General features: G+C 43.2%; 2 protein-coding genes across 2 annotated transcripts in view; both read left to right on the forward strand.

Moving 5' to 3' along the window:
- Window positions 1-278: 278 nt before the first annotated feature.
- On the forward strand, window positions 279-4,922 carry SNAP29 (synaptosome associated protein 29). Its single transcript, XM_057380747.1, has 5 exons — window positions 279-587; window positions 1,973-2,169; window positions 2,356-2,441; window positions 3,479-3,583; window positions 4,604-4,922. The coding sequence occupies exons 1-5, from the start codon at window positions 375-377 to the stop codon at window positions 4,759-4,761; spliced, it is 759 nt and encodes a 252-aa protein (XP_057236730.1). The 5' UTR covers window positions 279-374; the 3' UTR covers window positions 4,762-4,922.
- Window positions 4,923-21,952: 17,030 nt separating this feature from the next.
- The window catches only part of CLTCL1 (clathrin heavy chain like 1), a 34,416-nt gene continuing 29,588 nt past the window's right edge, over window positions 21,953-26,780 (forward strand). The window contains exon 1 of the mRNA XM_057380746.1: window positions 21,953-22,182. Coding sequence (XP_057236729.1) covers window positions 22,141-22,182 — 42 coding nt within the window. The 5' untranslated portion in view covers window positions 21,953-22,140. The remainder of the gene's footprint in view (window positions 22,183-26,780) is intronic.

Genomic DNA, 26,780 nt, shown 5'->3' on the forward strand with positions numbered 1-26,780 from the left:
CCGGGCCGCCCCGCCCCCGCCCGCGATATCAGCGCCTCCCGCGGGAGCACGGCGCACCAATCAGGACACAAACATGGCAGCGCCCRGCACGGCTTCACTTCCGCCCTCCCYGCCCGCCCTCCCTCCCCGCTCTGTGGGCGGGCGTGCCCAGCGCCGCCATCCTCCCACACATTCCCCCCTCCCCGCCGCAGTGGTCCCGCCCACAGCCCCCTGTCCACCGGCGGCGCTCCGCCGTGCTCAYCCCGCCCCGCGGGGGGGAGGGTGCCCGGTGGTTCCGCCCAGCGCTTCCGCCCGGCGCTCGGTGCCGTAGGCGGAAGCGGCGGAGCGGCSGCGGCCCGAGGCGGGGGTTCGGGGGCTGCCGCGGTGCCGGTGCCATGTCGGCTCTCCCGAGGAGCTACAACCCGTTCGCGGAGGACGACGAGGAGGAGCATGTGGCGCCGGCGGGTCCCGGCGGGGCGGAGGGCGCGGACCGGCAGCGGTACCTGCAGCAGGAGGTGCTGCGCCGCTCCGCCGCCACCGCCGACAGCACCACCCGCTCGCTGTCGCTGCTCTACGAGTCCGAGCGCATCGGCGTGGCCGCCTCCGAGGTGGGTCGGGGCCGGCAGCGGAGCCTTTCCCCCGGGCCGCTGGGCCCAGCGTCCCCCTTCGCTCAGACCCCCGTGAGGGGGTTCTGCTCTCCCTTTCTCCCCGGAACGTTTCTCTTTACAGAGTTACTCGGTGTTTCCCAGCCAGCCTGTCCCTGTCTTGCTGCGGGCTGGTTTGTGGGGTGGTCGTGTTTGGGTTTTAAAGGAAAAATCCCATTTACAACCTCTCTGGCTCTGGGTGGTACTTGGCCGTGTTTTCAGCTGCTTTCAACAAGTCTTACTGATTTTTAGCTAATTAAAAAGTTTTCAGCAGTTCTTGGTTAGATGAAGGGCCTGCCCTGTTAGTTGTTTGTGATGTGCTTCAGTTCCCCCTGATTAATCATTTCCTTCATTCCTCGGGCCCTGTTTCAGCACTTTGTGCTCAGGCTCATAAAGGGTTTGTGCATTGTGTCACCTSCTAATGGGATGTTCTTGGGTGATGTGGTTGCCCAAATTAACCCCGGAGCATCCCCAAGCTGCATCCAGTCCTTATGCTCAGAGGCTTCTTGGTGGGACTTGTGTGAACTTTCAGACTGGTGATTTGTTTGTGCAGAAAATCACAAGTGAGAAATCGAGAATTTAGGCTCGACACAAGGCCTGTGGTGAAACTTGATTTCAGTGTGTTTGCTGCTTTATTGAGAAGGGAAAAAAAATCAACTATTATTTCCCTGAGTTTATCAAGAATATGACCACAAGTTCTTTGTTTGCACTGGTGGTAGCTGCAGGCAACTTTCCTGCCAGAACTAATACTTGGATTATTTTGGAATAGTTTGTGCTGCTGAATTAGAAAATAATGTACTTCTATATAAAAGAAATCCTAAATCCTGTTTGAATCAACTAAAATACTCCCGAAGTCTGAAGAAATTCTGTTCGTGTTTATTTCCTTTGATTATTCTGTTTCTAAATAATCAGAAACATCCCAGTAAGATGTGAATAGAATCCATTCCCAAGGAAGCTGCCATTCACAACTAGAAACTGTCTTGCTTGCTCATTCCTCTGCCATAAACCTGTGCATTTCCACCACATCACCCGTSTGGTGACGTGCTTGTTCCATCAGCCGGAGATGCAAATGTCAGCCTGACAAAAGGCCAGTACAGAAAACTCCTGGCTGCTGTTTGTGGTAGATCCTGGGATGAGGATTTTACAGCTGGTTGATGCTGTGGCTGACAAGCTACTCGTGATTGAAATGCCCTGGAGGAAGATGACTGAGAGTAAAAGCTGTTTGCCCTCAGAAATGATGTGCACAGATGAAGGCACACTGTTATTTTTCTTTAGAGTGTCTGTTAATTGTTTGGTGTCTCAGTTTATCCTGGCTTTATGATCTGCTGTTCTCTGTCAATGCCTGTTAGGAGCTYGTCCGTCAGGGAGAGGCACTGAAGCGCACGGAGCAGATGGTGGATAAGATGGACCAGGACTTGAAGACAAGTCAAAGGCACATAAACAGCATCAAGAGTGTTTGGGGGGGCTTGGTAAACTACTTCAAAGCCAAACCTCCAGAGAGCAAGCCAGAGCAGAATGGAGCCACTGAATATTATGGTAACACCAGGTAAGTAACAAACTTTATATTTGGGACTTGTCTCTCACAGCATCTCTGAAATGTCATYAGAAAATCAGAATGTAAAAGACCTGCTAATTGTTTCAGAGTGCTGTAAACTGAGATGGTATAGTCACCTTTTTTTCAGTTGCTGAGATCCATAGCAATGCTTTCTTTTTATTTATTTTTTTTTACTAGGTTAAAAGAAGCAATGATGTCTAGTAAAGAACAAGAGTCAAAATACCAGGAAAGCCATCCAAATTTAAGGAAGCTAGATTATTCAGGTTTGTTAACTTTATTTTACGTTCAATGCCTGTCATCAGCGTGGGGCAAACTTGGAGAGTGATGAAGGCAGAGACCCTTCAGCCTGCYCAGCTGCTGACTTACATTGCTGCCTAATATGTGGAGATTTTTATCCCAGCCCTCATGCTTTACAGAATTGTTTCTGTAAAACTCTTCATTCCCATACTGAAGATGTTAYACCCACTAAAAACTAAAAGCATCCMGTGCTTCTATTTGCATAGAGAGAGGATGCACACTGTGCAGGCAGTGTTTCTCTGRGTTTGCCAAAACATTACACATTCAKAGGGTCTCCTTTTAACCATCATTTGTCATAATTTTCAGAAACATTTTCCTTGTTATTCCAAACATGGACTCTAACCCTTCATATTGAAGTCATCCCTTGATTCTCMCAAGGCAGTGTATGGGGTTTGGCCTTGTTCCTCCTCACAATCTGTTAACTTCTGGGACGGCTTTTCCATACCAAGTAACTGTTACTTTATCAAGTGAGGCTCGTCRTTTAGCATAGTAAGAGTGGGGAAGCAGCAGGATATCGATAATTGTAGCTGCGTGAGTAGCGAGATCAATCGGGGCTTTTGGGGACTTTGCTCCCCATCCCGCCTGCTGCAGTGCCGGAGTGTGTCCAGCAGAGGGCAGCGCGGCTCCGTGCGGGTCCCGGTGCCCGTCCCACCCCTGGGTCCCACCCCTGGGTCCCACCCCTGGGTCCCACCCCTGGGTCCCACCCCTGGGTCCCACCCCTGGGTCCCACCTGGATGGGCGATGTGCGCTGGGCTTTGCTCTTCTCTCTCAACTCTCTGCTGGAACTGCGAGTGGCAGACCAAAAGAGAAAAATTGTACCTTAAGTGTTCATCTTGAAAGGTGCCCTACAGGCGGTGGTGTTGGTCTGCTGCTACTCTGCTTCTGTGATTATCTTGACAGCTGTGTTCAAACTGATTTTAAGCAGCCTTTTTCTAAAACTTCAAAGCCTCTTCTCATGAGCTTTTTTTGTTATATAACACTCTGTACTCTATACTCTTAACAGACGATGATTTCGGCAAAGCAGATTTACTTTCTTCAGCACAAAGGGATTCCTACCCAAAGAACCAACAGCTGCGAGCTTACCACCAGAAAATTGATACCAACTTAGGTGAGTGAGGAAACTGAAGCTGTTTGATGTCATATAATTGTGAATTTTTGATTCCTCAGCCAGATAAAAATTACTAAGTGATATATTGCCAACACATTTTTGTTTAGTTAACGTGTAAAATTTGATGATAATTTTATAAATCATTTGCTTTTATTTGCATTTCAAAACTGTCTACATGGTACATCAATTTGGACCCAAATAATTGAAAGCTGTGTACAGCTTTTTAAATAAATGTGTTGCCAAAAATAGAAGAATTGAAAGGCACTAAATATTTAATTTGTGAATTTGCTGCATTTCTTTTATTGCTTCTCAAAACCATTCAGCTGACTTTACCTTCCTTTGTCTATATGCTACAAAACAAAGTGCCTGTTTGCTTATATGTGTCACTGTGTAGCTGACCTAGAAAGAAGAGAGTGGGAAAAAATCAGAAGGGAATAGAGCAAAGATAAATAGTTGGTCAAAAGAGTTAGTGGAAGCATATTTGATCTACTCACAAGCTACAGAAAATTTACTGACTTCAGAAGCATTTATACCAATCAATCATGCAATGAAACAGTCACCTTTTGGCCAATTAGAAAATCTGAAAATGGGAGTTTTTAATCTATGAAAATAACTGCTTAAATCTTCAGCACCTTGATATCATCTCTGCATGAAGTTTAGTCGGTTGAGTTAGTGAGCATATTGTGTATGTTGGAGAAAATATGTACCAAATTTTCTGTTAGATACATTTAACAAAAAAGTAAAAACTACATGACAGGATATGTCATTTGAAAAAGATGCAATGTGGTGTTAAGCATTTGCAGTTGTAATGTAAAAAAGGAGGAAGTGACCATTTCTGGTAGTAACAGTACAACTATGAATATATCAGTGCTTCCTCTAWTTCAGAGGAATTCTCAGACTTGAGGAATTGTATCTAACGTTTTCTAACCGAGGGTTTTGGAGAAGAGGGAACCCTGATAGTGTCCATTTAAACAGTGTTTTAGCACTTTGRTTCCTTATGGTGCCTCTCTTCCCTGACAGATGAGATGTCTTCTGGGCTGAGTCGCCTGAAAAGCCTCGCTCTTGGYCTCCAGACTGAAATAGAAGAGCAGGATGATATGTTGGATCGACTCACAAAGAAAGTAGAGACACTGGATGTCAAYATTAAAAACACTGATAGAAAAGTCCGACAGCTTTAAAGGATTTTTAAAACTTCTTTTGTCCAGTGTTGGTTCATCCTGAATGCCTCATCTCAACTGGTCTCTTAAAAAAAAATCTTGGGCGGTATCTGTTTCTCTTTTTTTTTTTTCCTGCTGTGTTACTGGTTTTGTTGTCATTAAAATTACACAGTCTTAAGTCAGCACAATACATTTCTTCTTAGTCTTCATGGGAAAAGTGCATGTGGAGTAAAATCCCTCAGCATTGGGTCAGGATATCCCGCTCAATTGTGTAACTGTGTGTCATGTGCGTGRAGGAATTTGCACTCCACAAAGCTTCAGTGTCCTTGGCCTGGGAGCTGGGATGAGAAAAKGAACTGCATTTTTGCCTGTGTTTTGGGGAGGGGGCAGGGGCAACAGAATGTGCTACTTTTTTCAGAATGAATGTTGCTAATTCTGTTTACCCACAGATATGTTAAATTCTGAAAAAATGCTGATTTCTAGCTGTAAAAGTATTTTTAAGTGACTGTTCTCTGGCATTTCTGAGGCTTAAGGAATGAACTGTTCTGTGGAAGTTGTAAAATATCAAGGGTGTCATGCAGTAATGGTAATATCCTGTGTGTGTTCCCTTTCCTAAGATGACTTTGCCCAAATGGTGCRTCCACAAATTGTGGTTTTTGTGTTCAGGTAACTAAATACTATTGCCTTTAAAGTCTTGTCAGTAAAGATCTCTAAGGGTATCTTATGGTCTGCAAGAAATGTTCATTGACAGTGACCCAACAAGTTTGGGTAGCAAAATCAGGACTTAAATRTATGTGCTCTTAAAGATTCTTTTGCAGAAATAGTCACTATCTGTTTATTTTCTGCTCTTTCTCAGTCTATTYATTTAGGTGGTTATCAGAAAAAAATAGCTTCCATTTTAGAAATGGAAAGTTGGTCTGATAGGRCATGAACAGATTGTAGAGGATTGTTCTTTACCATTTATTTCAGATGTGATTWGGGATGGAGCAGTTGCTGTGTTTTACTAAGGATTGTGACTGTTAAGAAACTCCACTATGGTTCACATATATCTGCATTGGCTTAGCAGGTATGAAAAATTCCTGCAAATGAAGAAAAGCCCAAAACCATTTTTAAGTCTTCCAGATAGAAGTTGGACCTTTCACTTTTGTGTTTTTTGTAAGGATCCTTGTAGAACAAAATAATCACAATTCTGCTCCAGCCTAAAGATGTGACAGTGAGAACTTGCTGTCTGTCTTGGGAACGAGCAAGTTATTCCTGTTTGGAGAGGCCACAGGACCTGTGTCAGTGCTGGAACATCACAAGTGACAGTGTGGAGCTAGGAAGAGATTGTTACTTCTTTTGATCTAATGCCATATTGCCTTATGAATTAAAGAAAGATCTTGGTGTTCTGGGCTATCAAGCTTGTCCACTTCACAGCTGTCACATTCACACCCCCTCTTTCCTTTTTGAAGGGATTTGTTACCTTGAGCTCACTTGCCACAAGGTGCACCCAGTTGTTAAGGAGATAAAAGAACCTGAGCCTTTCTTGTTTTATTGTGTCTCCTGAAAGTTCACTTGTTGAAAAATAAATCATTTAAAAGCTACATTTATTGGACAYAGTATTATGATAGAATACTACTCCTGGCATTACTAGGATTTACTGGCATGCAGGATTGAGTTGTAAATTAGATTTAAGTGAGCCTCTGTTTCCTTTGTTACTGATGTCACTAATTTCAGTTCCCTCCAAAAAAAAAAATCTCATATGGAGGGACATAAAACTTCAAGCGCTATTAAGCACCTTTAATTGCTTTTTAATTTTCAGTTTATAACATTTATGCTCATTTCAGACTATAACTATAAATAGCCTGTTAATATATGATTTTACTATTTGGGTTTATAACATGATTAATTCTCTTACTCTGTTAAAATATTTATTAGTTATATGATTTGATGTCTCAAGACAGTTGTTACATTTATTTAGTAAATTATAGAGTTGTTAGTATTCAAAATGTTAATTACTACAGTGAAGGAGGATTGAAATTTTTATTATACCTGTTTGAGTTTCTTCCTTGTTTTAATAACACTYCTTTTAGTGTGAAATCTGCCTTCACCTATAAGCAACTGTGTCATGATTCAGTGTTTGCTAAAGTAAGACTCTGGGAGCAAGGCTGGACACTGAGACTTCCTTGACTAAGTTAAGGCAAATGCAGGGAAAATGTCACTGGAGAGTCTGGTTGTTTTATGTGTATTAAGAAACRTGGTGCTTGAATCCAAGCAAAGATCTTTGATTTAATGGTGAAGTGTGCTGCATGTTAATTATTCCACTTTTAGTCTAAATTATTTCACAAAATTACCTCAAGYTTTTAAGCAAATGTTTAGTTGTATTGGCCTTATGAAATGTTCACTGCATCCTGGATATCTCTGATGCCTCTAAAAACACAGGCTGGGAAGGGGAATAACAAAGAAATCCCTATTTCTGCTTTGGGAATTTAAAAAAATAAAATCCCTATTTCTGCTTTGAGAACGCCCTGATCCAAGCAGAGTAGAAACCCAGGATCTCAGCCACGTGGAATTTATAGAGAGGTCTAACTCCTCACATCTTCTACCAATTCCATTCACTGCCTCAGTAATGTATGCCTGCCTTTGCTTAGCTTTTCCTGCTCTATTYATTATTTTTGTTTTATTTTAATGGCCTTGTTTTAAAGGATCATTTCCCACATTGGATTTCTTTTGCAGGGGGAAGAAATGGTGCGTGGATATAAAAAAAAAAATTCTGCTACAAACTGAATTGCTTTTCTCTGCTTTCATACTGATTTTTGCAGATAACAAATCTAACTGACATGAGGGGACACCACTATTTTGTAATAGTGATGATTTTTTTTTCTCTTGGAATAACTTTCCATCCTACAGGAAGAGGAAATTTAAAGGAAAATAACCACATGATTTTTGCTTTTCCAGGAAATGCCATTTTGCACGTGTAATGAAGGATTTGCTTCAGTAGCTTTTCTTACTGTTTCCTGAGATGGAGTTTTATTTCTTCTTAGATACTGTTGAAAAACTTAAACTGTATAGAKTCTAGGACTTTCAGAAGAAGTTTAATTTGCCCTCATGTGCTAATTTGATAAAATAAATTATTTTGCCTGCATATTCCTGTTGGCATATAAACTGGTGTTCTTGCAGCAAAATAGCTCTGGTTAATTTTATTGGCTTGAAAAGTATAATAAAGTCCGAACAAGATGGCAGAAAATTTGAGTTATAAATTTCCTGAGCATTTAATTAAATCTTGTAATRAATGATATGTAGTTGAATTTTAGTCTGTACTGCACAGAATTTTTTTGCTGTGCTGAGCTGTATTGGCCCTACTGAAATTGTTGAGATATGGTGGTGTCAGGGGTTCTTTTAATGTGTGAAATTCACCTGAAATATTTTGCTGCTTAGTAGTTTTTGTGAGGTGATGTAATTTGTTAAATGGAAAAATAGAAAATACTTTCCATCCACTCTGCCTTCTGAACAAACAGATTTTTGTAGGCATTTTTACAAGCTTAACATCATATGGAGGATATGTGTTAATTTTTACTTTGAAATACATAGGACTTTATTTTCAAATCACAGGTTAATGATTATTTGTGTCTATGGCTTTTTTAAATAGAACTTCAGTTCTGTGCCACCCAGATAYAACACTTTTTGTACAAGTCAAATTGCATTATCTTTTATTTCAATGCTAAACTGGACYGTAGTTCAGCAATTTAAGAGATTGAAATGAGTGTTGAATGGTAAGACAGTCAATAAAAGGTGTTCATTGTTAATGAAGAGTTGTTGCATTTATTTCCCAATTTTTTTTTATTACAACTTCATTGATATTTTCCTCCACAATATCTGGGAATATTAGAATGCTGGACCTACTCTGTTAAGTTTGTGCCACTATGGACATAAATTTACAGCTGGTGAGTTTTGTTTTCTGAGAATAAAAAGAGGTTATAACATTTCTGTGTTGTTCTTGAGCAGATTCTCTTAGATCCAGAGAGAGCATTTATATTTGCAAATAATTTATTTGTGATGACAAAATAATTTAAGATGTTGCTTAAAAAGTAACCTTGCCATAGTGTTTGGTATTACCAGGAATATCAATAACTGGGTGTATGCATGAACAAGGCAGGTGAAACAGAAGTAAGGCAAAAGAAGATACGAACCTTCTTGGAAACAAAGCCAACATGTGTGTGATATTTGTGTGGTCCCAAATTAGGTGATGGTAGAAAACTTGTGAATGTCCTGACCTTGTTAGGTTCTTGCCTGTATGAGAAGGGAGAAGTTTGTCTTCTGAATTCTTCTAGTAGTATTGTTTAATTTTATCTGATACTGTAAAGCAGAGATTCAGAAGTGCTATTTATTACAAAAGCTCTGAAAAGGGTAAGTCAATAGCAAGATTGACAGATTTTTTTTTTAAATCTGATAACTGTGGCTTACTGCTTTTATACTGAGAGTTCTTTAACAAATGGGAATTGAGAGCGCTTCCATCTCTGCACTAGATGGTTGCATATAGAAAAATCAAAATAGTACAAAGAGCACAGTGGGAGATGGTAGAGAACAGAGCAGTGCAGTGGATTCTGGATCTCTGCTWGGAATATTAATAGTTTGCTTGCTCTGCTGGCATGGAGAATCAGTTTCAGAGTCTTAAGGGTATTTCTCACACAGCTGTTTATGGCTGGTCAGGCATTTCAACCTTTTGTGTTTTCTTAAGGACTTCTTGCTTACAGTGCAGTCTCTGCCTTCCCAGGGAATGAGTGAGRGAAGGGGAGGTAAAGGATGCTCATCCAAGTACAGGAAACAGGCAGAGCAGAGGCTGTTGGAATGAGGGACCCCGTGGTTCTGCCTGCCCCTCTCCCTGCTTCTCAGAAGATGTTTGGCTTKAAGAGGGAGTTGTACAATTTTAATTTCATTTTGGTAGGTTGGTTGGTTTGTTTGCTTCCAAATAAATTTATTGCAAATTCCCCAAATGGGAAAATATGAAGCACAACCCTATTGGGGGCAGAACTGAAGGCTTGGTAAGGCTCAGATGAAAGCAAGCAGGGAGGTGCCCCCAGAATAAACAGGCTGCCAAATYGGGAAGATCCCTGAATGCCAGGCAGTGTTTACTAAACACAGTGACTGTGCAGCCCTGCCTCCACTATAAAAAGTCTAGATGGACTGTGGCTTTGCTCCTGGCAAGGCAGAACCTTCTAGAAAATGGGCTTCCAGCTCTAGCTGTGAATGTTTTGTGGAAAACCATTGGCCTCCTTGACATCCCCGTTCTAGCTGACACCCCTTTTTCCTTCACATGAACTGTAAATCTGCTCTGTTAATGGACATCAGCCACTGGCCAGCACTGAGCTCTGCCCTGGGCCAGCACTCTGAAGAGCTGCTGAATGTCTRTCACTTGAAAGGACAAACCTTTCTGCAGCCCTGGGGTGTCTCACAGCCTCCCAGGATCAGTGAGGGCAGCGAGAGTATGGAGTGTGCAGCAAGGCCATGCCATGGGCATTAACCCTCCAGGGTAGAAAGAGGATCCTTAGGAATGGGTATGTCAGGTGCTGACAGCCCTAGAGTGTGAGCCACTGCCCAAAAGAGTTTATCATTTCAGGTCTAACATGTTAAGGCAGTTGGGAAGAATTATACARTTTATCTTCCTTTGATTTTACTCCACATTTTTTACTGACATGTATTTTGTAAACTGGTTATAGTCTAGGCTCTTATTTTCCTGACTTCTACTTTCTCCCTGTGTTATTAAATCAGTTATCACTGAATATTTCTGATGTCCTTCCCAATTTTTTCCTTGCTCTGTCATCCTTTAAATTCACCCACCACCTATGGGAAAGAAATAGCTAAGAGAATAGTTTCTCTTCAGTATGTCTTCATCAGTGTATTGATTTTGCCAATTCTAATTGAGTCTGAATTATGTAGGTAGTAAAATCTGACCTGCTTGCCCTACAATTTGAGCCCCAGATTTCTCTTAGAATCTCTCTGCTGCTTKTTTGCATGTAATGTTTGTTACCTGGGTGTTTTTGAAGAAAAATTCCTGCAGGAATTAGCTTGTGTGGAGCAACTGCTCTTGGCTCCCAGTAAGATCCATGGTAATGTCAGTGCTGAGTTACTGCATACCACTGYTCCCAATCTCAGGTCTTGAAAGCCTTAACTTTACTGCCCTGTTTTCACATTGCTTTGTGCCTGTATTGGCCAATCTGTTTACATCTCTGCCCACGGATCCTCTTGGATGATGATGACAGGATGTTCCTTCCCTCTTTGAGTGAAGTCTGGGCAGAGAGGCAGCCAAGAAATCCAGCAGTTCAATATAAATAGGTCATGTAACAAAGCAAAGGTTAAAATCCAATTGCATCGACCTGCCCATGGAGAAAGCTTTGTGAGGAGGGACAATATCAGCTTGGATTTTTCCTCCTGGAATAATACAAGTAGGATGACCAGGACTGAATGCCCAAGGACTTGTTGTAATTTGACTTCTGTGGAAAACCAAGCACTCTTGAAGGATTTTGGTGGAGACTCAGACAATGCCTGATTCAGTTCTGCAGCCTTCTGCCCTGAAAATATATYGGCTGCCAACAGCACTGCAGAGGAGACCTGTGAGTCATTTTATCTGCTTCCCTGTGCATCGTGTTATAGGCTGCTGACATTTCTGGCATTTATTTTTGTTCCCAAAGCTCCACACAGTCCTAGAGCATGGATAGGAGCTAACAGGGTTTGTGCATGCCTTTGGGATCCTCCCCACGTGTGCTCAGAATGCAAGGCAGGCACAGTCAGTGATGATGCAGAGCCCACTTTGCTACAGCTGAACTGCCACTGCCACCTTCCACCTCTGCTCCACGGGCTCCATGTGCAGGTGTGACTGAGACAGGTAGRAAATATTAATCACTACATCCTGTATCACAATATGGAGAAAAGGGTGTTCTTTCCTAAATGACATAATTGCAATAATTCAGTGATGGGTTAATTTTTGTTGAATGACCTAAAACTGAATCGCAACATTAAACAAACTGCAGGTGAGAAAACAAGCTCATGAAGGGCCTCTTATGGAAATACCAACCTTACCCAGCCACAGAGAACAACTCTGGCATGCCCTGAACTGCCATTTGTGGCACAGCAAAAGTAGCCTTGTTTTCAAGACTTACAAATGGCCTTCCAGATATAGAAGTACTTTAGCAGGTCTGATTTGTCCCTCTCCTAATTAGGTGGCAGAGTCTTCCCAGTCRAACAAAAATATCACTGGAAACTTTAGTGCTGAACAAAAGCAGAAAACTCTGAAAACTGAACTGAGCAAAAATCTCTCTGCTTTTTATGCACATGCCTCTTCTCAATGGTCACTTGTATCAATTAGAGGAATATCCTCCCAWACCAGTACTATTTTCAGAAGTCCATATAAATTGTTGTCATGCTCATCTATCTGATCTTTCATCACTGACTTTGGAAAGTTATTTTCCTTAGCCATATCCCTCAGCAATTTCCCATGCCATCCAAGCAACACACTCATTACTGAAACTTCGGTGAATTAATAATTTCCTGGCACAATAATTCCAAAACATGCAAGGGGAAAAACGGAGAAGGATTTTTCCATCTCCAGGTATTTATTTTACRGCCTGGATGCTTGCTCTTGAGCCTTTTGAATGGCTTTTTGTTGAGCTGGATTTCAAGTGCTTGTCCGGTGCTTGTCAGAGAAAGACCTTCATCCCTGCAGCTGAAGGTGGAGGAATGGAAGCTCATTCAAAGGAATCTGATGTACCTGACTGCTGTAGCATTTCTAGCTTTGSATTTCTTTTCCACAATCTCCATAAGCTAAACAAACACCTTCTTTTTCAATCACCTGCTTTACTAAACAGTGTTTGAAATGCAATATTGAGGGTTTACTCTCCATCAAGCCAGCTGTGCTGGGTTTACAGTGGCAGCCTGCCCAGAGCCTGAGGGCTCCACCTGTGCCCAAGTGAGGTAGGATGAAGAGCACACCCAGAGCAGCTCTTCTGTGGGATCAACCCCACATTGGTGGTTCCCATTATCACTGTATTACTAGATAGCAAAAGCTACTGGCAATGACACAGCAGTGGGGTCTGGGTGCATTAAAAGGCAAGAAGCTGAAKCATTAAATTAAGAATGTACTTACTTAGCAAATAGGTGTGTATTTATGTTGATCACCRCATTAAAACCATTAAGCTTCTTTATACCTTTGCAGTTAGGCACATGCAGATATACTGCTGAGTCAGCCTGGCTGTGTTAATGACCTCAGCAAATCTCCAGGGAATGTCTCTGCTTCCCCATGTGTCTCAAGTGTCAGGGTTATAAAGCTGATTCCTGTAAGAACAATTTTCATTTGTTATTTGAGAGAATCATTAATTCCAATTTACTTCTCCCTGGAGCAGTGATAAATAAAGGCATTAGATAACMTTCCCAGATACATTTGTTAAGCCTCTACAACCTTTTTTGTACCTACCCAAAAGTATAAAATGAACAGTCAAGAGAACGAAGAGAATTTCTGATGAGTTTTGTCTGCTCTGCTGTCCAATTGCTCAGTCATCTGTAAGCCACTTAGTATCATAAAGTAGTTTTATTTTAACTCTCATAAACTGCTCAGCTGTTTTAGTACCTCTCACTGTAGTATGGAGTGACTGGAAGATTGCCAAGTAAAGGGAAGTCTGTGTGTGAACAGCCGGGAGGGATAATACGTAAATCTGCTGGAAAGAGGCAATTAAAGGCAGCATTGAGATATCATGAAAAATAGACAATATTGAGCCTCACCAGAAATAGCAACATAAACAGCAGCTACTGTACTGTGAAGTGAACTTTGCTGTAAATAACTGAATTTTACAGAAAACAGATGGATTATGAAATCTAGGAGCAGACTTACAGAAAGCAGTTTGGTCTTCAGGAACACATCCATGTTGATGTTTGGCATGTCCCCTTGGCCCAAAGATATGAAAGGTGGCTTCTTCCTGCTGTTGTATTTACAGAGCCCAGGGGAGAGCTGCAAAGTTGGATTACRTGCAAGCCAAATAGAGCTGAAAATAATTCTGCATGTCATATGTRACTATGAACGGAGGAAGTGATATCTGAGATCAGCAGTGTAATAGATGCTGCCTTGTTGTTTTGTAACCCAGCAGCTGAGGAGGTAACACACCAGTGAATGCAGCAGGAAGCTCTGCCTAACCAGAGGCACCGTGCCCATAGCTTACCATGACCTTGGGATCACCAGCAAATCCAACTGCATCRTTTTTTGACATGAGTGGGTGGACTAGGACAGGACAGACCGTTCCAAAATGTTCAACTTCATATTGCAAATGACAGTGGATTCAGGCTGTGTTTTAATGCTGTGGCCTAGTTTGACTATCCTTTTGGAATAATTGATTGAAAAGCTCAAGAGTATCCTGTATTCTACCATTTATTCTGCTATTTGTGAAGGAGTATAACCAGTCACAGCCCAGACATAGCAAATCAAGCTCCTGTTTGCAGACATGAACTTGGCCATATGCATTAACTGAACATAGTTCTTGCATCAGGAAACACATCATGTGCTGTCTCAGCYACATTCTGAGCTAGAAGAGAAATATGCAGATATTTAAAGATCTTTGGGAGGGGCCATGAAAGTGCTGGTATCTTAACACTAAACTTATTTCTTTCAATTCTTTAATTTGCCTCTTCCAGCATAGCCAAAGAAATCAAAGAAGAGTTGTTTATTATTAACATGTTTCAGACTTCATAAAATGAGTAGGAACATACAAAGATGACTCACTTTTGGTSTGCTGTAGCTAGAGCTTTACTCTCTCCAGAATTTTAAGCACTAGACTCTGGCTGAGTTGGAGCAAATGACTTGTAGACAGCTAAGATGAAAGAGAGAAAATTCTGGCACTCGGGGTGGGAATCATCCCTTTGCTTCCTGGATGCAGTGTGGCCTAATGCAGAAAGAAAAAGGCAACTACAAGCTACTTTGTAACAGCCTCCATATATTCTCTTTGAAATTAGTACTTTATTAGATCACATTTTTCCATGATAAGGACCAAAAATCTGCAAAGAAACATGACAACAAAATTCTAAGTAAATGGTTTAACTAGCACTTGGTATATTTCCCCTTTCATTTTGTGTTTGCTGAAGATACACTACATATCTGGAACAGCACAGTTTGCCCAAAGTGTGATGTAATTTTTTTGTTTCAGGGCATCCCTCAGGCCTCTAAAAAAGTAGAAAGTACCAAATACTTTTAAATTCAGGAAGATCTTTCTAAAAAGATTAATTATTCTCTAAAAAGATAGGATTGTAAATTCCCTCTGGTGCTCGTTAAGGCCTCTGCAAAGGTTTTCTCCCTTTATTCAGCATCCCTCACACAAAGTAGCATCAGTTACACTGAAAGCTCTGGTATAAAGGGGCACAGATGTCTTCATCTTGTGTCATCTAAATTCATTCTAGCAACAGGGTTGCAAATGCTTATGTATTGCTTCTGCCATGTAGGCACTGAGCCCCAGTACGATTTTTTTTAGGTAATTTAGACATGTCATAATGAGAACTTTCAGCTTGTAAGTCTGTGCTTGCCTACATTTTATTCTAGCTCAGCCATCTTGCTTGTTGTCCATAATCTAAAAGGTAGCAAATTGTTGGGATTGTTGAATCTCTGGCTGGGAAGTGACTTTGTGTTGTGTTTGTATCTTGAAAATTCTAGTTAAGACTGAAGTTCCAGAAAAGGCAGCCTGTTACATTCAGGTTATATATGTCATTAAGAAGCAAGAAATGCAGAGAATGTCCATTAAGAGCTGGTCCACAAACAACTCCAGACAGAGAAAGCCAAGAGTGAGTAAGAAAATAAGGGTGACTTTTATCTTCAGCTTCCTGAAATCCTACAAGCTGATAGAAAAAAAAAACCCAAAAAACAAGGCCTTTGTGTTACATAAAACACCATTACATGGTCTAACAAAAACCTGGTTTTGAAAGGGAGAGCACAGCTCAGAAAATAATGATTTCAGGACAGGATTTCTGAACCTATATTTAAAGTTAATGCAGACAAAAGTACAGATTCAAATAAAATCAGGAATTTTGGCATAAGGAAAGGGAACAAAAATATTTCATGTACAACAAAATTAATTCAAGAACATACTGACCTTGGTCAAAGATTCTTTTTTTTCATGATTTGCACTGACTGCTTCATAGATTTGCCAATAAAAGCTGAACTCTCATTTCAGCCATTCCTTCTAAATAAAAGTCTCTCCATTCTCYGGCTGCCTATTTTCATGAAACTTGCTGGAATCCAGTATCTTTGAGCTAATTCCTCTCCATCACATATTGTTGAATTTGGCCRATGGTCTCAAAACTGACAGTGCTGGGGAAAAGGAAACAGGCAAACACAGAGAAAGCACAAAGACTTCATTCCTTCTTAGGATGGGGTAATTCATAGCTTATGAATTTAGAGAGTATTCTTTCCAGGAGAAGGGGAAATATACTGTAAATATCCTATAGAAAATAAAAAWTCTGTTTACCATCTTTATGGTCTACCACTACATTCTAAAATGTAACCGGGTTTCTGCTTTTCTTGGCTTCCTTCTCTCTCCTGGATAATACAATAATACTAAGAAAATGAAYACTGAGGTTTTCCCTCTCGAGGCTCTAGTTCAAAGGAAATAGCTGGAAGGTTCTAACAGTCAATATATTCTCAAATTACCCTATTAATCTGCAATTGGACAACACTGGCCTTGCTATTGGATACCTGTGATAACCAGCAGACCCCTCCAGGTCCTTTCCAGCCCTTTCTCATTCCCTATCTATGCACACTGACTAGTTATGCTCCTAAAWGGTAATTAAACACATACAGATCATTTAGGCTAAAATTTTACTTGGTCTGTATATAAACATAGCTTGGTTTCTGTCATTCYAAACCCAGTGAAATTAGCAAGAGATGCACAGAGGATTTGTATGAGCTACCTCATCTCTTGCCATTGGTTATATTTTTCAGAGAACACATTTACTCTCTACCCGCTTGATGAACGAGCTGCCAGAGAAAACATTCTGGAGGAATTCAGCTTCTAAAAAGGTTGATGTGGGACACAGCCCTGATGCATCTGTCATGATTTTGAGGACAGATGTTGAATCCCCTGCCCTTTATCCGGCTTTGCGTCACTGACCACTACAGCCCTGTTTATACAAGGCTGGGCTGGAGGAGTTGCAGTTTCAGCTAAGAAACTGCAGTGTAAGGATTTCAGCACCTGTGCTGCAAAGCCTGAAGAAATCAGTGTCCAGGGAAGGAGCAGACATGAATGGACAGAAAGGAAGGAGCAGACAGAATGCACAAAGAGCATTGATGTTGGCATCCTGCCCACAGTCAGAAATAGCTCCTTTAAATGGAAATGCTTCTGGGAGGCACAAAGGCATATTATTTGCAAGTAACAGGTAAATTGTGTATCAGCATGGTATTCTCTGGGAGGAATCTCCCCACCTGCACTGCTTCAGCCTCTAGACACTCCTGTTCATTTTGACATTAAATGCTATCAGAATCTGATGATGGAGATGATGGAGAGATTGAGATTAAAATCACCAGCAGAGCTTTCATGTGTAGGGAATACAGGATGGGGCTTTACCTGCTGAACTAAATTAATGGTGTGACCTTTATCAAAAGCATGTCAAGAGTTAAATACATTATAACAGGTTTGTCCTCAAATGCTAAGTGTGTACAACATCATTCTCCTGTTGAAGTATTAAATAGACATTAATCAATTATATATTAAACAACTCTGCAACATAATCTTTACATTTCAAATACCTTCTCTTAGAACACTACAACTTTTACCAGTCTGCTCTCAGGAGCTTGCACAATGACTTCCAAAAACCACAGAAGAAACTCATCCAGAGCCTCAGAGCACTTTGTATGACCCAGAGTTACGCATTCAGTAAGAACAGATGGAAAAGGATAATTGAATTCCAGGAAAAAAGGGTATTATTTGAATGGAACTTCACAGTAAAAYGAAGGATAACTGAGGGACATGTACAAGGAGTCAGTTCTGGAATGGGTGACAACAGCAGGAGACAGCTCTTGACTCAGTAGCAAGGAGTTTGTTGAAGCAGAGAGAACAGACAGAGGGGAGGAAAGGAATGGACTCTGCTGTCTCCGGGAGACAAGCTGGAAAGAAGTCCAAGGAGCGAGGGTGTGGTTTGAAAAACAAGGAGTACAATTTCAAACTGGATTCTGAAGCAAACAGAGCAGTTAGTGAAGGCCTTGAGATGCATGAAATGTAAATTTTCTCCACGAGAGACCAAATCAGGACTTTAAGAGTTGTTGTGACACTCTGTTATTGCTGCACCAAAACATCTTTGTGCTGTGAGTGCTGATCCAGCATTCCTAAGGTTTGCATTTATCTGTTAGGCAAAACATTGACACTCTGACAGCGCCAGGCAGCATTCAGCTGGGAACAGATGTGGATCAACACCCTGYGTTCAGTGCTTTGCCACATGCAGCAGCTCTCCAGCAGTTTGCAGTGATCATGCACAAGGATGTGCAAGTCCAACCCACAGATTCTCAGCTCCTTGGAGCTGAACTTTGAGGAACACTCCAAGTGTTTGAGTGTTCCCACTGAGGCAGGTCTCCTGTAGTGGATGCTCTCTCACACAGGCCAGAAGATGTGCCAGTGACTTTTTTACCTTCATGAAACAAAACAATCAAGTGGCCAAACATTTGGAAATTGAACTTTTGTGTAGTTAACCAGTGATATGAACGGATGTTGTTGAGCAAGAATCTGAGAGAAACATTGAAGAGAAATGCACATTGCTTTTCCAGTGAGACTTCCTTGGCCAATTTTGTGGGAAGAAGACTAGGAACATACATACAACATTTTCCCATGTAAATAACAGCCTCTCCAAGACAAAAATGCAGCTCTTCTCARGGCTGTTCACCAAGACTGGGAAAAGGGCATCAGGTTGCCATCCATACAATGAGCCAGAAAACCAAATATTTGGATGAGAGCYACATCTGAAGAAAATAGAGAAACATTTACCAGGAGCTTTTCCATTTGCATTGTTAAAGTATTGCTAGGGATTACACCCTTCTCAGCTGCTGAGTCCTGTGGCTCTGCCTTGTATAAAGGAGCAGGAAAATAGCAATCAGCTAATCACAGGGACACTAATACAGCACATCATTAGAGACCTCTTACATTCCCTTTTAACAGACTATAAACGGTAGGAGAAATACCTTAAATAAGGCCAGTAGTACCTTTTCATTGAGAGACCTCAAACTAAATATAGAAAACAAGGTTAAAAGACTCAGTTAAAACATCCATGCACATAGCTCACTGCAGAGGTCAGTTTCTTTAGCAGTGGAAGCTCAGCAGGCTGCAAAGTGGAGAAAAGATGGCATAATACTTTTCCCATTTGTTTGATTTGTGCCAAAATGTCCAACGCTCTCAGCTCACCCTTCAGAGCTGATCACGCTTGCAAAGAATCCAACCCTTGGGATCAGCAACACCAGGGGGAAAAAGGACAGATATTTAAACACAGAGCAGTGTAAGGGAGGTACAAATGAGAAAGACATCAGCAGACAGAAGTGTGGCAACGCACTTTTACATAAAGTGAGATACTTTTTTTACTACAGAAATTATGGGATGTTGTAATTAGGATTTGGCCAGCTGGGAGTGGGCATGAAAGATTATATTATTAAAATTGGAGTGAATAATATAACAGACCTTTAATTTTAATTATACTTTAAAKGAGCCTTGGTTTCCTTAGCCAGTGATCTCTCTAGTTCATGTCAGCAGCTTAGTGCCAGACTACTGAGATGGCACACAGTACAGTGACTTCTGTGCATTTGTAATTCTCAATAATAACAATAGCTCAGAGTCAAATCTGTTGCTTCTTTTGTCACAATTTTCTTTAAAATATAAATGATATAAAATACATATAACTATGTACACTACTTAAGAAGGACTACTTAATTTGTACAGTAAGTGATGGAAGTCTGTGGCTTGTTTGGGKTTTTTTTAAGATAGYTAGCTATAAATCAGCAAAAATAGGAGCTCTGGATATAACTACTTAGCATCCATAAAGTGAATGTGAGGGAGGGAAGTTGACAGAACAAGCTCACTATACCAAAATGATAGATACTGGGCTGGTGACTKGTATGTCCTGATGTCTCACTGGTGGTCTGTGTGTACAGCACTGCTGACCTGCCCTCATTTAGAAACTCATAACCCACCATAAATCAACTGCAACTAACAAAACTGCATAGCAGATGCTACTCAAACCTCTTTGGACCACATAAAGAAAAGTTGTCTCCATTTTAGCTCCAGTTTTTGCTTTGTTCTTTTGAGAGATCGGACCTTGGTGTATGACCTGAATCCTGAGTCGTTTGGGGAGATACAGATCCCAGATTTCCACAGGGATGGGGCTTCAGCAGTACCTTATTCCCAGCCACCTGTTCAATGGATTGCTTTGGGGTTCTTCAGTCCAGCTGTGGACCTTCAGGCTACCCATTCATGACCAAGGGATCCCCAGAGCTGCAGCCTGTGACTCTGTGCCAGAGGGAACCCAGGTATCCGAGTGAGCCATGCCTGTGATTCCTTTGGAAACTTAACCCAGTTTTGGTAATTCCCAACTCCATGTATTAAAAATGAATGAGGTTAAGTGAAAATAATGAGGTATTAAATTGTAATGTRTTTGAAATTGTTTTAATCTGCCTTCTAGTTTTGAGTCTTCAGGGGTCCCTTGTTCAGCTTTGCATTAGAGATTCTCCTATAATCTTGTTTCCCAGAGCTGGGAAAATGTGAACAATACAATGCTCTGATAAAACTGCTGGAACTAGCACCACTGCAGCCGTTTTCACCTCAAAGGATTACTGTAATTTAGGAGAAATATAATAGCACTGATGTTACCTTCACCTCCCTCATCTGATGCTAATGGGCTGACTAGGAGTGAGGGTAAAAAGAAAAAAGAGGTGTATTTCTTGCACGTTGGACCCTACACTTTTTGGTTATTCAATAGCTTCCAACTCACAATGTCAACTCTTGGGGAAGGAGCCCTACTTCTATTTAGAAATTTAACAGGGCAGAATAGTTGGATGGTTTCCTAGGTGGTAAGTGGTCATAAACCCCCTCTCCCACCTTTGGGCGTGACTGCAGGTAGCAAAGCCCACACGGTGCTAGGATAAATCAATGGCTGGTGGGCCAAGAGCAAGTGTCTGAGCCAGCCAGACCCCAGTGTCTTTGGCAGTTCTGGGGCTGCCAAGGAGGAGGAGAAGAAGAGTCGCACTTTGGCACGGCCAGCCATGACGGCAGGTGCCAGGCAGGTGTCTCCCATCCTCCAGTGCCCACCAGGCCGCTCCTGGGTGCTCCATGTCTTCCTCCTCACCTCCGGCCGGAGTCCTGGGGCGCTGAGGGGAGCATGGCCCTGGCACCACCGCGCGGCTGTGGGGAAGGACAGGGGGGAGCCCTGGGCATCCGTGTGAGGGTGGGCCGGAACAGCGCTGGGGATCCGTGTGAGGATGGGCCGGGACAGCGCTGGGGATCCGTGTGAGGGTGGGATGGGCCGGGACAGCGCTGGGGATCCGTGTGAGGGTGGGCCGGGACAGCGCTGGGGATCCGTGTGAGGGTGGGTCAGGGGACGGCCCCGAGGGTCCGTGTGAGGGTGGGCCGGGGAGCACCTGGGGTTCTGTGTGAGGGTGGGTGAAGAGGTGCCCCAGCGGTTGGTGGCAGGGTGTCCCGGGAGGTGCCCCAGCGGTCGGTGGGAGGGTGTCCCGGGAGCAGCCCCTGCGGTGGGTAGCAGGGTGTCCCGGGAGCAGCCCCAGCGGTCGGTGGGAGGGTGTCCCGGGGGGAGCCCCAGCGGTCGGTGGGTGTCCCGGGAGGAGCCCCAGGGGTCGGTGGCACGGTGTCCCGGGAGCAGCCCCAGCGGTCGGTGCCAGGGGATCCCGGGAGCAGCCCCAGCCATGGGCAGCACGCTGGGCTGCCGGCAGCGCCGGAGGAGCAGGGGAGGGGGCCGGGTCACGTGAGCGTGTGTGGCAGCAGCGGAAGGATACCTGCACTTGGACAGCCCCTCCCGCCCCTCTCTGCTAGCCGTAGCGGCGGCGGGGACCCCCTGCTCCTCAAAGTCCCGTCCCCGGCTCGTAGCCTCAGCGGGAGTGGGGCATAGCGGGGCAGAAGGCGGGAGRGGGAGAGCGGGCGAGAGGCGGCGGCGAGGGGCGGGAGAAGAAGCGCGGMGGGGAGGGACTATTTGAGGAGACCCTGGCAGGCTAGGGAGGTGCGGAGTGATCCCTAYGAGTGAGCGGCCCCGCGCTGAGGCCGAGGAGGGCGGCGGGCGCTCCGAGCGCCATCCCAGCGAGGGCTCCGCGCCTGCGCCGCTCCCGCCGCCGTGAGGGGAGTACCGGCGGCAGCCCCGCTTTACCGCCCGCCCCTGCCCCGCGCCCCTGCCCTGGGGAGCTCGCCCCCAGCCATGGCCCAGATACTGCCMATTCGCTTCCAGGAGCACTTCCAGGTGAGCGCAGGGGGGGCTGCGGTGAAGTCGTGGGGTCGGGCTCCCCTTCTTCTGCCTCACCCCGTCTCTCGGAGAAGGGGGGCCGCGGCCTAGGCGGGCTAGGGGCGCGCTGAGGGCGGGGAGAGGGGCCCCAGGCCGCGGGGGGACCCGCTCCGTCCCCTCCTTCAGAGCGCGGCCGCCGTCCCGCTGGGCGCCGCGGGAAGGCGCGCGGGGCCGAACCCGCCCCCAGTGCGGACTCTGCGCTGCCGCTTCTGTACATCCATCCGTCCGTCCGTCCTCCCATCCCTGGAGCCGCGTCCTCGCGGCGTGCCGAGCGGCCGCGATTTGTGCAGAGTCACTCGTCGCCGGAGGGACCTCCCGCTCCGGGGAGGGGGAGGCGCTGCGCCGGGGCCGCGCTGCTCGCCCTGGGCACCGCGGGCGCTCCCCCGCCTCACTTCGGGTGAACGCCGCARTCTTGCAGGCGGATCGTGGTTTTTCCCTTTTACCTAAACGACCATCGGCCTATGGGTCGTGARGGCTCCTGGGAACCTCTTTTTGTGCAGCTGTGAGGAAAKTGTTGTGATGAGGTGTAAGAAACCRTTTGGACTTGRAAGCTGCACAGCCTCTCTGCCTCCTTCCAAACATAACAGTATTAAAAAATCATTCCCCGAAAATGACATGGAATAGGACATGATAGGATAAATGACAATAGGATATCTTAATATCCTGTGAAAACCGTAATTCCAGCATTGGGAAAGATCCATGGCTAATGGATGTAGCACAGACAAACCGGTTTATCTGTTTCCTTATGAACTGGTGGTGAGGGAAGGTTGTAAATGGAGTGAGAGAACAGCRGTCTCTGAACGTGCAGTTTGAGGCAGGAATTAAAGGAATTTGCTAAATGAATGAGAGAACAGGAAGTGGACTTGGCAAGTCATCCTTCTGTCGCTGTACCGCCCCTTTCTGTCAAACCAGGCATCCATTTCAAAATACGAACTGAATATCATCCCCCAGTGTGGACTTCATGCCACTTAGGGCATTTCAGCTTGGGAAATGGTTGCAGCCACTTCCAGCTCCTTTCGGGAAGTGTTTTTTTTTGCTTAACTGGAGGAACTRCCCTGGTGACCCTAGAAGGAGCTGTAGCCTGGAAAAAAACAGTAATTAGAGTGAATTCCAGAAATATCTAATCTTYGTGTCCAAGGGAGGAGACACACCTRTATCCTCTGGATTTCCATGGGTTAGGAGAGTTTAACATAGTGAAGAATTCTACAGTTACTCCACGCCCCTCCCTGCTGGTGTCCACTATAGTAGTGACTGTAGTAATCTCAAATAGGTTCCTAAGAGCTATGGRACAGCTGTCTGAGTAAGAAACTTGGAATCAAAGTGGTTTTGGTGTCAGATTCTCCTTGGGGAGTGTACAGTTCTTACCATTTAAAATTAGCAAGCATAACCAATCTTGCTGATWGTGTTTGATCTATACAATAGCAATGAGAGGACATCACACTTGATATGCAAGAGGTGTACTGTGCTGCTTTGCATGTTAAATGTCTCTTTCTGTGATTACCAGTGTTGTGTGTCTTGCAACACTGCCARTATCAGCGTTGTGGTACCTCAGGTTTGGGTGAGGGACTGAGCCCCCACTTTTTAAAGGATTTGTACTGAAGTCATACTTTATTTTTTGCTACCACCTGCTTTTGCTCTTAAACAATTAGATCTTATTGAARAGGCTAAACGTGTGCTTGAGTCACTTTTCCTCAGCATGAAAGCTGCATGGAGGAGCAGGGAGATCCCTAGGATGTGGGTTGCTAACATGTAGGAGCAAACTTGTTCAGCATTCACTCTTTTCTGCTTCTCCCCCAGGCAGAGTGCAGAGCTCTAAAGTGGTACTCTGCTAAAGGGATTGAGATCAGTAGTAGCTGGGAGTAGGTATGCAGTAACCTCCTCATGCTGCTTCTGCAATTGTCCCTACATGGTGGGATAAATAGGGAGGGAAAATGGAAGGAATGTAAGAACTCAGTGTTTGCTCTGGCTGGATATCTGCAGTACAGTTACATCAGCTCTAATTTCAGTATTGTATGTTGTAAACTAGAATCTGGAGTCATGAATTATGTTACGAGGTGCTTGTTGTTGACTGGTAGAGAATTTGTGAAAACATTGTGCCTTCATAATACTACTACACTTATTTAACCTTATCAGCTTAATTTCTCTCCTTCCCCCCCCCTACCCACATTACTTCCAAATAATCGTCTTGACCGTGGTTAAATTGTCATGTTTAAAATTAGCTTAGCAAATTTACTGTGCTGCTTTATGACAAATCAGAAAAATTAACTATTCTATGTAATTGTTGTGTGTTTCCGTGATCTGAAGTTAAATCTTCCTGTGCYTTTATTCAATCTGTGTACTGTTTCTACTGTAGCCTTTTTAATTATTATGGCTTTAAGTGATTAGAGTATCMGTTAGTGCTATAATTAATTCCAAGTTCAGCCTGTTGCTGATGAAACATTATTTCCCTTAAGTTTAGAGWCTTCCCGAGGTAGTTACATGTACTTTACTGAAAGAAGAGCCATGCTGAAAGTGCTCTCTAGAGAAGCTAAACATAAGTTGCAGTGCTAAAAACTGAACTCTTCTCTCCCACTCTCTTGCTGGAAGTGGATAAATGGTAGTGTGAAGTGAAACAGGGATCTTGGTCCACATAGAATTGGAGGAGTGCTAGGGATCAGCAGATTGTTTACATTCTTCCTGCAGCTCATCTTGCTTTATGTTGATTGTCCTTCTGACTAGCTCCTGAGTAGCTCCAAGYCTGTGCAGCAACAGTGACTGCTAGTCACAGGGCACGTTAAATTTGAAGTAGTTATAGCTTGTACATTCAAGTCTTTTGGGAGCTGAAGGATGGAGAATAGCTGCAATGAAAAAAAAAATATATATCCAGGTCTTAATGTAGTAGAAGGAACTCGAAGTCTGTTTAGCTCCATTTAATGAAATTGAATTATTATTTTTAAGTGTGAGCTCTGTCACTATGAGTCTTCACAATTCATAAAGAACTTTCATCTTGCTCATTTTTACCCCAGAGAATATTGTAGTTAAGTCCCATAGCAAGGGAGGGGAATAAGACAAGGACTTAGTTTTTATCTGTCTGGTGACTGCCCAGCTGCAGCAGTGCGAACTATGCCAAGTCCYGCTGCAGTGAATTACTTGTGCATACTACTTAAGCTAATGTGATTTAATCAGGTTCTTAAGTCCAGTGCTTCTGTTGGATCAGTGAATTATAAATTATTTACCACATTGAACTCTTCCAAGTTCTGCAAGGGGATTGTAGTTTACAATGGAAGTGCTGTGAAAGATCAGATATACTGATATGTAGACTGGAAGCAWWACTACTAGAATCCAGTGTACAAAGTGTTCCGATCTAAAATTAAACTTTTCCTTTACTTAGTCATTGCTTTTGTCTTAAAAGCGTCTTTTTGTGCCTCTGAGCTTTTTTCAGTTCTCACTAGCAAAAGTCTTTGCTTGTCTATGGGGAATACTGTTCCTTAAGTAMGGTCTCGGGTTCCAAGGTTGGAGCGATCATCCCTTCAAAGCACARACACACAGTTGTGCTTTCTGTTCAATAACTGATACAGGCTGCTGAGCACAGCCAGCTACTGTGAGAAAGATTGTGTTCGTGACATGCAACGTATTGAGAGCCTATCTTGTTGGCAGCATTGACAGGCTAAAGTGTCCTGGTTTTAACCATAAAGGATGTACAGTTACTTCCATCATTTTCAAGACAAAACTACTTTCTGTTTGGATAGTCTGGCTTGTCTTCTTAAGAAAGTATTACTATCTGTTGTGCAATGGCATGACTGAGCTGGATGGCTTTCATGAATTTGCTTTGGCTAGACATGTGGACTTRAAAAGCACTCAGGATATTTGCACGCTGTAAGTGACTTTTTAGATTTATATTCAAAAGGTAGGGCTAAATATCATGACTTGATTCAGCTGTTCAGTGATGAAGATTCCATATTTGCTCATTGGATTCAAAAGTGCCCTGCACATGGTAGTGATACTCATTTGATGGATGATCCAGTCCTCATCACAGACATATAGAAATAGGTTTTTGTCTAGGGAGTAACTGTCACTTAAGATGAAAACCTAATTCCAGCTGCAGYTAAAACCTGTGACACAGTGGTTTTGCATGTTTTGGGTCTTACATACTTCTTTGATGTCCTTCATCTGTCAAAATAAGAGCTACAGTAGGAGACAAGATGAAGGTGAAAAGGGATGCCCAACAATTGTAATCATCCCCATTAAGGATGTGCATATAACTTTAGATAGTTATGAGTTAGTTATGGGAAGCTATTACTGCATTCTTGGTTTGTGTTATGTTTAAGAGGATATGTACGTTTAAAAGGGCTTACAGAGCTTTTAGCAGACAGTTTTTATTTGTGTACATACAGCCTCTGTCCAAGCCTTACTCTTTCCTAAAAGCCTTAAAAAGAGTAGTTGATCACCCCCAAAAAGCATTTTTATTAGAATTATGTGGCATGAAGCTGAAATGGGATCCCTATTGAACTCTGGAGAGAAATTAAATTCGCAGAGTTCTGACTCCAGCATTTAACTGATGGTAGGTCCARGTTACT

Source organism: Malurus melanocephalus, unplaced genomic scaffold (assembly GCF_030028575.1).
Source record: "Malurus melanocephalus ecotype Western Australia unplaced genomic scaffold, MMel_1.1 scaffold_470, whole genome shotgun sequence".
NCBI lineage: Eukaryota > Metazoa > Chordata > Aves > Passeriformes > Maluridae > Malurus > Malurus melanocephalus.